A 15,224-nucleotide genomic window follows, 5' to 3' on the forward strand; every position below is an offset into this window, starting at 1 on the left:
TTTCATGCCCTCTCCAGATGCGCCACTGTCCTTGCATCTCCACATATTCACCAACCCAGAAGCTCTCCAAACCCTGTCCTTTTGGAAATTTATGGAGGCTTCACTATACATAGGCATGAGTGGTTAAATCATTGGCCATTGGTGATTGATTCAACCTCTACACATTTTCCTCTCCCCAGAGGTCAGAGGCTGAGACTGAAAGTTCCCACACTCAAATTTAAGTTTGGTTTCTTTGGCAAACCCCCCCCCCCAAACCTTAAGTGCTTTCCCACAGTTACCTCATTAACATAACAAAAGACACCCTTATCATTCTCAACACTTTGGAAATTCCAAGGGTTTGGGTTGCTGTGAGCAAGGAATGGGGGTGAAGACCAAATATAGATGAGAAATATATTTTGGTCATCTGAATGACCAAATATGTATTTCTTTTTTTTTTTTTTATAATTTTATTTTTTTTTTTTAAGATTTTATTTATTTGAGAGAGGGAGGGAGGGAAAGAGCAGGAGCAGGAGGAGGGGCAGAGGGAGAGGGAGAAGCAGACTCCCGCTGAACAGGGAGCCCCACAGAGGGCTGGATCCCAGGGCCTGGGATCCTGATGTGAGCCGGATGCAGACGCTTAACCAACTGAGCCACCCAGGCAACCTCCAAGTATGTATTTCTTATAAGTCACAGTATTGTACCTTCTAAAATCATAGAGCTAGAGAGGCATCTTGGAGATTACCTATTTCGACCCCTTTATTTATAGATGAGCAAGCTGAAGATCAGGAAGTTTGTGAACTGTCTTTTCCCATAGCTGGTTACTGGCAAAGCTGGAGCTAGAACCCAAGTTCACTGACATTTAGCTCACATTTCTTAAAATGCCATTCTTTATAACTTACAGCTCTTCACTTTAGAATATTAGAAACAATGCTAGGCATTTGAAAATAATTGTAGATTGTCAGAACCATTAGTTTCAAATCAAATTTAATAAACTCACTGTGAATTACATTCTATTGTACTCTAGTGATTGACCCTGAATACCTTAATCTAGCCATATAACTATTCTAATTTGAATTAAGTTCTCTATATTCATTTGAGCAACAGGTAGGCTGTCACCAAACAAGGCCATATCATTCCCAGTTTAAGTGCATGGCATTTTTTTAGGGGAAAAAAATCCCTCTCCCTTTCCTTTTTTACCTCATGGTACCAGTAGTTCTGGAACTTTAGATCATCAAGCAGACAATAAGGTGGAAAACCTTGTCTGACTGTTTTGTTATAGCATAGTAAGTTCTTTGAAAAATAAATGCCACTCAATTTTTTTAAAAGATGTATTTATTTATTTTAGAAAAAGAGCATATGCGTGGGGGTGGGAGAAGGGCAGAAGGAGAGGGAGAGAATCTTTTTTTTTTTTTTAAAGATTTTATTTATCCGACGGAGATAGAGACAGCCAGCGAGAGAGGGAACACAAGCAGGGGGAGTGGGAGAGGAAGAAGCAGGCTCCCAGTGGAGGAGCCTGATGTGGGGCTCGATCCCATAACGCCAGGATCACACCCTGAGCCAAAGGCAGACGCCCAACCGCTGTGCCACCCAGGCACCCCTAGGGGGAGAGAATCTTAAGCAGATTCCACACTGAGCGTGGAGCTCAACGACACAGGACTCAATCTCCCGACCCTGAGATCATGACCTGAGCCAAAATCAAGAGTCCAACGCTTAACCAACTGAACTACCCAGGCACCCTTTAAATGCCACTTTAAATTATACCTCTAATTCTTTGTAACATGCTTAAATGTGAGCTTTGATATACTAGACAGAAGTCAGTTTTCTCTCTTAAAGGATAATGTGAGCCCTACGTTAAATATGGCATCAGCATAGCAGACATAAATAACAACTATTACTTTTTATAATTATTTATATTCTATTTTCTGTAGCATCTGAACAAAAATATTCTGTTTCAGGTTTAATTTATGTAATTGGGGGCATCAGCAATGAAGGAATAGAGCTTCGTTCTTTTGAAGTGTATGATCCACTTTCTAAGCGTTGGTCTCCACTTCCTCCAATGGGAACCAGGAGAGCGTATCTTGGTGTGGCTGCACTCAATGACTGTATCTATTCTGTTGGAGGGTGGAATGAGACGCAAGATGCTCTTCATACTGTAGAAAAATATTCCTTCGAAGAGGTAGGTTGGATGATTTCAAATGCTTACTATCCTGTTATTCTTTTAATGTCTATAAGATCTGTAGTGATTTGCATTCTTTTATTCATGATATTGATCATTTGCAGGTTTTTTTTTTCTTTTCAGAGAATCAACTTTGGTGTCATAGGTTTTTTTCTATTGATTGCCCATCTTCTGTTTCATTGATTTCTGTTCCTGTCTTTTTTCTTAACTTCTATTTGTTTTTGGTTTAATTTGCACTTTTTTCTAAATTCTTAAAGTGGAAGCTTAAATGATTGATTTTAGACCTTTCTTTTTTTATAATGTAAATGTTTAAAACTATAAATTATTTTCGGGGCGCCTGGGTGGCACAGCGGTTAAGCATCTGCCTTCGGCTCAGGGTGTGATTCTGGCGATATGGGATCGAGCCCCACATCAGGCTCCTCCGCTGTGAGCCTGCTTCTTCCTCTCCCACTCCCCCTGCTTCTGCTCCCTCTCTCACTGGCTGTCTCTATCTCTATCAAATAAATAAATAAAATCTTTAAAAAAAAACCTATAAATTATTTTCAAGCACTGCTTTAAGTGTATCCCCACATATTGACATGTTGCATTTTATTTATTTATTTATTTATTTAGGTTATATTTTAATTAGTATTTTTCTTGAAATATCTTCTAATTCCCCTGGTAATTTTTTTTTTTTTGACCAGTGAATTGTTAGAAGTATGCTATTTAATTTCTAAATATTTGGGGATTTTCCAGATCTTTGTATTACTCATTTCTAATTTAATTCTATTGTAATCAGAGAGCATACTTTGTATGGTTTCTGTCTTGGTAAATGTTCCATGTCCACTGGAAAGGAATTTGTATTCTGCTGTTGTTGAGTGTAGTAGTCTATAAATGTCAGTTAGGTCAAATTGGTTAGTATTGTTCAAGTCTGCCCTAGTCTGTTTAACTTGTGCAATTGTTTTGTCAATTATTAAGAAAGAAGTGTTGAAATCTTCAAGTGTAATTATGGATTTGTCTATTTCTCCTTTCATTTTTGTCCAGTTTTGCCTCAGAAATGTAGGAGCCAAGGGCAGGCTGCCCCAAAATGTACCACTTTGGCATCTTGATTATTTTATTATTTTATTAAAGATTTATTTATTTGAGGGAGAGAGAGAGAACTCGAGCAGGGGGAGGGGCAGAGGGAGAGGGAGAGAAGCAGACTCCCCTCTGAGACAGGAGCCCATCACAGGGCTCAATCACAGGAACCTGAGATCATGACCCAAGCTGAAACCAAGAGTCAGATGCTTAACTGACTGAGCCACCTGGGCACCCCTGACATATTGATTATTTTAAATAAAAGTTACTTAAGAGACAGGCTATGCAAGAAGGACTTTCTGACCCTCCTCTGTCCCTCTAAAAGCAGGAAATAAATCTCTTATTTGAAAGGTACCCTCCTTGTACCAGGAGGTAAAAAGACATCTGTATCATGCAGATGGGAAATTTAAAGCTGAGAAAAATGTATAAACAACCCTTGTTACTTTTTTACTAATTTATTATCAGAGCCCAAATTCTCTTTAGAATTCCTAATTAATTGAAGCTCCTAAAGTTTTACTTTGTCCTGTCAATTCCCCACAGATTTATTGTCTTTGTCTAAAAAGTATAAAAACCACCTTCGTCACTTCTTTAGGTCTCAGTTACATTATTGGGCCTCTGTGTGCAAGTAATAAAACTTTTTTTTGTTAATCTAGTGTAAATTTAATTCTTAGTCCAGCTGGAAGGCCTTAAGAGTAAGTAAAGGAAGAATTTTTCCTTTCCTGTACATATTTTGAATCTCTGTTATTAAGTGTGTATAGGTTGAGATTATTGTCTTCTAGATGAATTGATCCTTTCATAGTCACAAAATATTTGTCTTTATCTTTGGTAATATTCTTTGTTCCTAAGTCTACTTTGTCTGATATTAATGTGACCACTGATGTAGCCAAGCTACATTTGTATGGTACATCGTTTTCTTTCCTTCCACTCTAAATCTATTGACGTCTTTACAAGCTGCACCTCTTGTAAGATAACATAAAGTTGTAGTCTCTTTTTTTATCCAGTTTGACAATCTCCAACTTTCAAACGGAGTCTTTAGAGTTTTTGCTATTTATACGTAATGTAATTACAGATATGGTTGGTTTTTAGATTCCTGTTTTGCAGTTTTTCTATTTGTACAATTCATTCTTTGATCCTTTTTTCCCTCTTTTCTGTCTTTATGTTGATTATTTTAGTATTCCATTTATCTCTTTTATAATCCGATTAACTATAACTCTTCACCTTTTTCTTAGTGGTTACTGTAGGGTTTACGTTATGTATTTGTATTATATATATTTATACTATACATATATCAAGGCAACCTTCAAATAATATATTACTTTGCTTTCTTATTCTTTTTCTTTTTTAAATTTAATTTAATTTTTTAATTAAAGATTTTATTTATTCATATGACAGAGAGAGAGACAGCCAGAGAGAGAGGGAACACAAGCAAGGGGGGTGGGAGAGGAAGAAGCAGGCTCCCAGCGGAGGAGCCTGACGCAGGGCTTGATTCCAGGACTCCAGGATCATGCCCTGAGCTGAAGGCAGACGCTTAATGACTGAGTCACCCAGGCGCCCCTCTTTTTTTTTTAATTTTAAACCATTTTTATTTGCTTATTTATTTTTAGCTTTCTCTCTTTTTACTTTATTTATTTATTTATTTATTTATTTATTTATTTATTTGAGAGAGAGAGTGAACTAGAGAGAGAGAGGAAGCACAAGCAGGGGGACTGGCAGAGGGGAGAGGGAGAAGCAGGCTCCCCACTGAGCAGGGAACCTGATGCAGGGCCCTATCCCAGGACCCTGGGATCATGGCCTGAACCAAAGGCAGATGCTTAACCAACTGAGCCACCCAGGCACCCCAACAGTCAGTTATATTTAAAATAAAAATTTAATGTGAAAGTCTTTTACAATTATGCATATATTAATCATTCTTAGTTCTATTCTTTTATGTAGAACTAAGTTTCTATATCATAACATTTTCTCTTAGCATGAAGAACTTTCTTTACTGTTTTTTTTAGTGCTAGTCTGCTGGCATTTATTCTCTTAGCTGTCATTTTCTGAAACTACTTTTTTCACCTCCATTTTTGAAAGATATTTTATTGAGTATAGAATTTTTTTTCCCCACCACCTAAAAAGGTGCTGTTTAATTATTTTCTTGCACTATTTCTGATGGGAAGTCAGTAGTCATTCTTACCCTTGTTCCCTTGTATGTAATGTGTCTTTTTTCCTTTGGAGGCTTTTACAATTCTCTTTTTATCATGGGTTTCCAGTAATTTGATTATGGTGTGTCTTTTTGGAGTTTTGTGTTTAACTTGTTTGGAATCCATTGAACTCCTTGAATCTGTGGGATTATAGCTTCCATCAAAGTGAGTGTTTTCAGCCATGTTTCCTCAGATATTCTCCTGCTCTTTTTCTGAGACTCCAATAACATGCATGTAGGACCACTTTAATATTGTCCCACAGGTCACTGGGGCTCTGTTAATTTTTTCCCCATCTTTTTTCTCTCTCTGCTTTAGTTCATTTTTGTTTTACAGCTTCACAGAGGTATACTTGATAAAAATTGTGTAGATTTAAGGTGTATAATGTGATGTTTTGATATATATTGTGAAATGATTACCAAATCAAGCTAATTAACATATTCATCACCTTACAGTTTCCTTTTCCTTTTTTTTTTCCTCCATTTAACTGAAGTCTTTATTAGCCATTCTAATTTAAAAAAAAATTCCAGTGTAGTTAAACATACAGTATTATATTAGTTTCAGGTTCTCTTTTCCTTTTTTCATGTGTGGTGAGAGTTGCTTTCTTACCAAATTTCAAGTATACAGTATAGTATTATGAACTATAGTCACTATGTTGTATATTAGATCTCTAGAACTTATTCATCCTGCATAACTAAAATTCTGTTCTCTGTGCTTCGGTTTGGATGGTTTTTCTTGCTCTGTTTTCAAGTTCATTAATCTACATTGTCTCACTTCTAATTTGCGGTATCTAATTACATTTAAGGAATTTTTCACTTCAGATACTATATTTTTTAGGTCTAAAAGATCTTTTTGGTTGTTGTTTTTAATGTCTTCATTTCTCTCCTCATCATGTTCATGTTTTCCTTTAGATCCTTGAACATATTTATAATATCTGATGGTTTGGTGTTTTTTTTTTTTAAGATTTTATTTATTTATTGAGCAGGGAGCCCAATGCGGGGCTCGATCCCAGGACCCTGCGATCACGCCCTGAGCCGAAGGCAGACGCTTAATGACTGAGCCACCCAGGCGCCCCATAATATCTGTTTTTAAGTCCTCGTCTGCTGATTTCATTATCACCATCACTTTTGGACCTGTATCTGTTGAACTTTCTCTTCCTGTTTGAGTCACCTGCTTCCTGCTTTTCCACATTTCTAGTAACTTCTGATTGGATGGTGGACACTGTGAATATTATATTGCTGAGTGTTTGGATTTTGTTTTCTTCTTTTAGGAAGTATTGAGTTTACTTTTGGTAACTAGCTAAATTATTTGCAAATCAGACTGATTCTTTTGAGACATATTCTTAAGCTTTGTAGGGAAGGTCTAGAGTAGTCTTTCCTTTAGGTCTCCTACTAAATAAAGAATGACCGTTCTTGAGTCTCCACTGAATGTCCTACTACCTGTTCAGCAAGGTGTCTTTATTTTGGCTAGTCAAAACTAGAATGTCATCCAGCTTTGCGTGAGCTCTGGGAATTGTTCAGCTTACAACTCCTATAATGGAAAACAGTTTCTCTAGTCACAATACTTTTGACACCAAATGTGTGGGTTTTCCATACCAAGCTGTTTTCCAGTTCTGTATGGTCACCAACTAGGTACCCTCAAGTAAATTCATTTCTGACCCTAACAATTCCACAGGCTAAGAGCTCAGTTTCAAACTATTGCCCCTCACTTTACACACCAGTTTCAAGTAGTGGGTCCTCAGGTTAACCATGACTTATTTACACTTGTCTGACTTGGCTACAAATTGGGGGTTGCCATAATCCTTTCCTCAGGTTCAATAATTTGCTCTAATGGCTTACAGAACTCAGGGAAACACTGTATGTACCATTAGTGGTCTATTATAAAGGATACAAATGGATAGCCAGATAAAGAGGTATATAGGGCAAGTTTCAGAAGGGTCTTGAGTGTAGAAGTCTCTGTAGAATTTGGGGTATGACACCCTCCTGACACATTGATGTGTTCACCAACCTGGAAGCTCTCTGAACACCATAGTGTAGAGATTTTTATGGAGGCTTCATCATGTAGGCATAATTGATTATTAATTCAACCCCCAACCCTTATCCCCTCCCCAGTGATAGGGGGTGGGGCTAAAAGTTCCAAGCTTCTAATTCTGGCTTGGTCTTTCTAGCAACCAGCCCCCATTCTGAAGCTATTTAAGGAGTCCACCAAGAGTTGCCTCATTAGAACAAAGGACACGTCTATCATCCAGGGAATTCCCAGGGATTTAGGAGTTCTGTGTCAGGAACTGGGGCCAGAGGCCAAATGTATACTTCTTGTTATGTCATATCCTCCTGTGAGTTGTTCTTTGCCTGTTTCTCATGCAGTTTTACTTTATGCATTGCACGGATTAGTGGCATTCAGCTAAAGACACAAGGGGACCTCTGGCAGTCTTGCTTGCAAATCTTGCCTGCTTCAACCTCTCTAAACTCTGATCTCTGCCTCCTAAATCAGATTACTGACATGCTGTGCTTGGGAATCCCCTTCCCTGGGTGTTCAGAAAGCCCCACCAGACAGAAAGCCTGGACGACCATGAAGCTCACCTTCTTTGTTTCTGTTTCTGAGTGATCACAGTTTTTCATTGTTTGTTGTCTGGGAACTTTTTTGTTTCATAGGTTTTGTCCACTTTTCTAGGTCTTTATGGCAGAAGGACAGCTTTGGTAACAATTATTCTATCCTGGCTATAAGTGGAAATCCTTCCTATGTCATTTTGACATGTTCCCATCATTCATTGAGCACGTCTTTACTTTCTAGCATAATAAAATATTTCAAGCTTATTTAGTACTTTCCCTGCTCTAGCCCTGGAATCAGCCATTTCTCTAAGAAGCTCCAGTTCCTCTTAGTGAAGGATAGTATTTAGAAACCAAGGTCTAGGCACTCAGACTACTCATGGCTACTGGGATATTGCTGCTTCTAGGCACTCTCAGTAAACAGAGCTAGGAATACATGTACCTGTATACATGTATGTATTCACACACATATTCATTTGTAAGTATTTTTGTAACATATGAGTCTTACATGTTATAAAACCACAAGTTTATAATGATAACTCCAATTCCAGTGCAATATCTCAGATTCTTTCAGGCCTTCCCCATTTCCATGTTTGTAAATACCTTCTCTGTTAGTTAAAAACTTGGCTCCTATTATTCTCCCTGTAGTTCCCCCTTGAACAACATGGTCTTGAATTGTATGGGTCCACTTACCCATGGATTTTTTTCAATAAATACAATATAGTACTGTAAATGTATCTTCTCTTCCTTATGATTTTCTTAACATTTTCTTTTCTCTGGCTTACTGTATTGTAAGAATATTGCATATAATATATATACAAAATATGTGTTAATTGACTATGTTATTGGTAAGGCTTTTGGTCAACAGTGGGCTATTAATGGGGTGCCTGGGTGGCTCATTCAGGTATGCATCCATTGATTTTGGTTCAGGTCATGATCTCAGGGTTGTGAGATCGAGCCCCACAGCATGAGGCTCCATGCTGGGTGTGGAGCCTGCGTAAGATTCTCTTTCTCCCTCTGCCCTTCTCAGCCTTTCTCCCCCTCTGTAAAAAAAAAAAAAAAGCAAACAAAACAAAACCCCAGTAGCCTTTTAGTAGTCAAGTTTTTGGGGAGTCAAAAGTTTCACATGGATTTTTTTTTAATTTTTAAATTTATTTATTTTTATTTAAATTCAATTAACATACAATGTGTTATTGGTTTCAGAGATAGAGGTCAGTGATTCATCAGTCTTATACCCAGTGCTCATTATACCACATGCCCTCCCTAATGTCCATTACTCAGTTACCCCATTCCTCTACCCTTCACCCCCCCAGCAACCCTCAGTTTGTTTCCTATGCTTAAGAGTCTCTTATGGTTTATCTCCCTCTCTAATTTCGTCTTGTTTTATTTTTTCCTCTCATCCCCTATGATCCTGTTTTGTTTTGTAAATTCCATATATCAGCGAGATCGTATGATAATTGCCTTTTCTGATTGACTTACTTCACTTAGCAAAACACCTTCTAGTTCCATCCACATCATTGCAAATGGCAAGATTTCATTTAAAAAAATTTTTTTAAAGATTTTATTTATTTATTTGATAGAGAGCACGGCAAGGGGAACAGCAGACAGAGGGAGAGTGAGAAGCAGACTCACCTAGCAGGGAGCCTGATGCGGGGCTTGACCCCAGGACCCTGGGACCATGACCTGAACCAAAGGCAGACGCTTAATAACTGAGCCACCCAGGTGCCCCAAGATTTCGTTTTTTTGATGGCTGAGTAGTATTCCTTTGTATATAGATACCACATCATCTTCTTTTTTTTTTTTTAAGATTAAACCAGCTATAGATATTTTTGTGAATATCTCTTTCTTTTAAAATATGAGTATTTTGGGGGCACCTGGGTGGCTCAGTCGTTAAGCTTCTACCTTCAGCTCAGGTCATAATCCCAGCATTCTGGGATCGAGCCCCACATCGGGCTCCCTACTCAGCAGGAAGCCTGCTTCTCCCTTTCCCACTCCCCCTGCTTGTGTTCCCTCCCTCGCTGCCTATCAAATAAATAAAATCTAAAAAAAATAAAATAAAATATGAGTATTTGGGGGGTGCCTGGGTGGCTCAGTGAAGTGTCTGACTCTTGATTTCAGCTTAGGTCATGAACTCAGAGTCATGAGAGCAAGCCCTGCATTGGGCACCATGCTGGGCATAGAGCCTGTTTGGGATTCTCTCTCTCCCTCTGCCGCTCCCCTTGCTCATGTATTCTCTCTCTTGCCAAATAAATAAATAAAACATGAGTTTTTTTCAGCTATGCAACTTTCTCATATATTCTGTAATTTCAGATAATCTGATAGCCTTCAATTTTTAATAGAGGTCCTTCAGTTTTAAAGGATTTTCTCTGGTTTTAGTATCTCAGAATTTCATTTAAATTCAGATTAGCAACTCTACATTGACAGTCTATAATGTGCTAGTGCTATGCTGAGTCCTGGGATGTGAAGCTCATTAAGTTCCCGTCCTCAAAAATTTCACTTTCTAGCTTTGATGAATAATCAGTGTTCACCCTTTATGTTCATCATATGCTTTATTTCCAGATTCTTTTCTTACCTGGTAACTTGCTCTTTTTTCTCTTGATTATTTTTCAGGACCTTTATTAGCTTTCCTGTTTTCTGGGTATAGACATTTTCTCTGGAGGAGGTCATTATGAATAATTTTGGTTATAGCAGCTTATTGAAATTTCTACAGGGAACAGTGTATACCAGGAGTTAGCAAATTTTTGTTAGATAGTTAGGGGCGCCTGGGTGGCTCAGTCATTGAGCATCTGACTCTTGGTTGCAGCTCAAGTCATGATCTTAGGGTCGTGAGATTGAGCCCCACACTGGACTCCATGTTCAGCACTGAGTCTGCATGAGATTCTTTCCCCCTCCCTCTCTCTCACCCTCTGCTCCTCCTCCCACACACTCTCTCAAATGAATGAATAAATAAAATATTTTTTTTAGAAAAAGAGAATATTTTAGGCCTGCAGGCTACATACAATCTCTTCATCTATTCTTGTTTTTTTTTATTTTTCAATTAATTTTTATTTTTATTAAGTTTTTTTAAATTTTAATTCCAGTATTATTAACATACAGTGTTATATTAGTTTCAAATTTACAATATAGTGATTCACCAGTTCTATACATTACACAGTACTCTTTAATCCCCATCACCTATTTCACCTATCCTCCCTCCCATCTCCCCTTTGGTAACCATCAGTTTGTTCTCTATAGTTAAGAATCTGTTTCTTGGTTTGTCTCTCTCTGTTTTTTCATTCATTTTCTTGTTTGTTTTGTTTCTTAAACACCACATGTGAGTGAAATCAGACAGTATTTGTCTTTCTCTGACTGACTTATCTCGGTTAGAATTATACTTTCTAATTCCATCCCTGTTGTTACAAATGGCAAGATTTCATTCTTTTTTAATGGTGTATTATATTCCATTGTGTATGCACACACACACACACACACACACACTATTCTTTATCCATTCATCAGTCAGTGGACACGGGAGCTGCTTCCATAATTTGGCTATTGTAAGTAATGCTGAAATAAACATAGGGGTGCATGTATCCCTTTGAATTAGTGTTTTCGTATTTTGGGGGTAAATACCCAGTAGTGCCTTCCATTGTAGTGTAGTTCTATTTTTAACTTTTTGAGGAAACTTCGTATTGTTTTCCCCAGTGGCTGCACCAGTTTGCATTCCCACTAACAGTGCACAAGGGGTCCCTTTTCTCCACATCCTCACCAACTCTTGTTTCGTGTGTTTTTATTTTTTTAAGTAATCTCTACACCCCATGTGGGGCTCGAATTCATGACCCCAAGATCAAGAGTCACATGCCTGACCAACTGAGCTAGCCAGGTCCCCCATCTTGTGTTGTTGATTTTAGCCATTCTGACAGGTGTGAGGTGATAGCTCATTGTAGTTTTGATTTGCATTTCCCTGATGATGGGTGATGTTGAGCATCTTTTCGTGCGTCTGTTGGCCATCTGTATATTTTCCTTGAAGAAATGTCTGTTCATGTCTTCTACCCAGTTTTTAATTGGGTGATGATGATGATGATGATTTTGGTATTGAGTTGTTAACAGTCAGTACTTTATATTCAGGATACCAACCCTTTTATCAGATATGTCATTTGCAAATATCTTCTCCCATTTGGTAGGTTGTCTTTTAGTTCAGTTGTTTTCTTTGCTGTGCAAAAGCTTTTTATTTTGATGTAATCCCAATAGTTTATTTTTAATTTTATTTTTTTCTTGCCTCAGGAGACATATCTAGAAAATTGTTGCTACAGCCAATGTCAGAGAAATTGCTGCCTGTGCTCTCTTCTAGATTTTTATGATATCAGGTCTCACATTTAGATCCTCGATCCAGTTTTAGCTTATTTTTGTATATGGTATAAGAAAGTAGTCCAGTTTCATTCTTTTGCATGTAGCTGTCCAGTTTTCCCAGCACCGTTTGTTGAAATATTCTTGTTTTATAAAATAACCTTAAAAACCTGGAAAGATCATTCTTACTAAAGTAGGCTATAGTTTCCAACCCCTGGTCTATGCTACCTTTCTGAAAATATGTTTTGCAAATTATTAACTCCACTAGATGGTCTTTGAAAAAAGATTCCATGGTCAATAACTCGGGTGAGTGTGATAGCAATATCATTCTCTTGGAGATTTATAAGGGTCATTAGCATATTAAAGCCTTTTAAAAGCCCTTCTGTGTCTAAGCTTTTTTCTCTTGGAGCTTTGTGGGTTTGTGTTGTGTGCGTGTGCATTACCTACGTGTACTCCATAGAACTAGTTTCACAGAATGCCTTCCTATATAGGATTTCTAGATTATCTCCTGATCATGATTTATAGTTAATCACAGACGTGGTTTTCAGTTGTTTTCCTCTAAATTCACTACTTTGTCTATACCTGCTCAAAAGTTCATTTGAAAATGTCCTGTATATATTTATTTGACTGGACTTCTGAGTTTGAAATTTAAATATGTAAAAAGAACTAGAATATCTGATTTCTCAGCAGTTTTCTCTATTGTCATTTTATAATTCTGCTAATATTTCCTGTTTTTGTTTTCCCTCTTAACCAGGAAAAGTGGGTTGAAGTTGCCTCAATGAAAGTGCCTAGAGCAGGCATGTGTGTTGTGGCAGTCAATGGGCTTCTGTATGTTTCTGGAGGTCGATCTTCCAGCCATGATTTCTTGGCCCCAGGTACCTTGGACTCTGTTGAAGTTTATAACCCTCATTCAGATACATGGACAGAAATTGGTAACATGATCACTAGTCGTTGTGAAGGAGGTGTTGCTGTACTGTGAAATATAAAGCATAAGGGAGCACAAGAAACATTTTGAAAATATAGGATCTGACCCTTTGCAAATTACACATGTATTTGATGATAGGACCCTCTGATTCTATTGAGTTTTCCATGTATTTGGTAGGTAAATGATTAAAGAATGATTTTTCTAAGAATTTGAGTAAGGAGAGATATGAAATATATCCTAAATTAATAAAGAACTCACACAAATTTGCTAAGCTTACCAATAGGAATGCTGTTTGTGCTCTAGAAGTCTACTCTTAGGGGTAGAGTCCTAGTTGTAAAAATGATTTGCTATAAGCTTCTTGGCAAATAGCCCCATTAGCTGCTTCTCCAGTGTAAGCCACGCTGTAACATGACCCTTATGTGATGTAAGAATATCAGTGAGACAGTTTAAAGATGTCTGTACATTCATGATTCAATCTGTGGCACAATTTTCCATGGCCACAGTTGAACCTACAGAGAAAAGCCAGTGAAACAACTCGCTGCTTTTATTTGATGCCAGGAATTTTCACTAGCCCCACACTTTTTATTGGCAGCAGATATACTGGGAGGGACATGTGGGAAATATCTAGCTATCTCCATAGATGTTTATATAGATAGATAAGTTTTTGCCTGTTGATAACAGGATTAAAAAAGCTTTTGCTCACTTAATGTTTATTGTCTTAATGCTGAAAATGCAAGTGAGGAATTACTAGGAGGTTCTTAGTGACAGTCCTTTAGTGCAATTGGATGATATAATGGGTGACAGAGCCCAGTGGAAGATATGTACCTATTAAATTTCTTTCCTGTTTTCTAAATAGTTATCAAAAATATCTGCTTGGCTTTGGGAAGAGGGAATTTTATTAGACTGTCAAGCTTTGTGAAGCTTACTTGTACTTGGGCAATCCGAAGTGTGAACTTTAGTACCAAGCCTGCTGCGTGGTTTGGAGAAGGTACAATTGTTAAGTACCTATGAAGCTTTTTACAGACATTGACAAAAGTGTTTTGTTGAAAGGCCTCTGATCCAAAACTGCTTCTCAAAACTTTTCGTTTTTCCCCGAGAAACATTCTAAAGAATTGTTCTCTGTCTAGTTCTGAGAGGAACATTCTTTGTGTACATCATCACTTTCAGTTATTTCTGCCAGTCACTCGGAGCCATACATATTAAAGGTCTTACATACATTTAGGTTTACCTAGTGATTCCAGGATTTGATTTGTATATTCCTAATTGCCCCTTTTCCTTTTTTTTTTTTTTTAAAGATTTTATTTTTAAACAATCTCTACACCCAGTGTAAGGCTTGAACCCGCAACCCTGAGATAAAGAGCCAGCAAGGCACCCCTGATTTCCGCCTTTTCTCTCTTAAAGTCCTTCAGTGTATTATTACAGGCATCAGCAGCTTATTTAGATAGAAAATCTTTGTTGGTAAGCATTAAAGACTCAGGTAGCACTCATATCCAAAATATTTGGATTGGCCCACAATGATACTTTCATAACTTAACCATATGCATGCATTAAGAAAAGCTTATGTGGTATAGACAGAAAGCTCTGTGTCCCTTTCTTTGGGGTATCCTAAAAGTCTGAAGGGTCATAGGTGCCTGGTTGGGATCTATAAAATGTCAAGGAATGACAGATAATTTGTAGATTATTTAAACTCCAATTTGTGTGCCTTTAATATTTCTCTACAGAGAACCTGCATTCTGGTTCAAAAGAGATTTACAAAATACTTCTATAATTTAATTCTCATTATTGCCTGGTGCCAACCTGAAATGGCACTGTGAAGAGAGGCATTTTGTACTGCTGCGGCAGAAACACGTCAAGACAATCTGTGTTTGGGCTTAATGGGCCCAGACAATCTCTGTAAATAGAAATTGTAAAAATGCATATTATGTTATTTTCTAGGTAATGACATGGTTTTAAAAATAATGTACTAATAAAGTTTGTTGATTTTTGCTTTTTGCTTTTCCTTGTATTACCTACTAACTTAGTTTATTAGCAATGTTCCT

The 15,224-nt window shown here is 37.5% G+C and overlaps 1 protein-coding gene across 3 annotated transcripts in view; it reads left to right on the plus strand.

The window, feature by feature from the left end:
• The window catches only part of IPP (intracisternal A particle-promoted polypeptide), a 36,921-nt gene extending 21,751 nt beyond the window's left edge, over positions 1-15,170 (plus strand). For 2 of the 3 annotated variants that reach the window (XM_026498199.4, XM_044383892.3), the window contains 2 exons: positions 1,935-2,155; positions 13,015-15,170. In XM_026498199.4, coding sequence (XP_026353984.1) covers positions 1,935-2,155; positions 13,015-13,239 — 446 coding nt within the window. In that variant the 3' untranslated portion in view covers positions 13,240-15,170. Of the gene's footprint in view, positions 1-1,934; positions 2,156-6,373; positions 8,668-13,014 lie in introns of those variants that run through there. The other variant, XM_044383893.3, reaches the window with a different exon arrangement.
• Positions 15,171-15,224: the final 54 nt, after the last annotated feature.

This window comes from Ursus arctos, unplaced genomic scaffold, assembly GCF_023065955.2.
Source record: "Ursus arctos isolate Adak ecotype North America unplaced genomic scaffold, UrsArc2.0 scaffold_12, whole genome shotgun sequence".
Lineage (NCBI taxonomy): Eukaryota > Metazoa > Chordata > Mammalia > Carnivora > Ursidae > Ursus > Ursus arctos.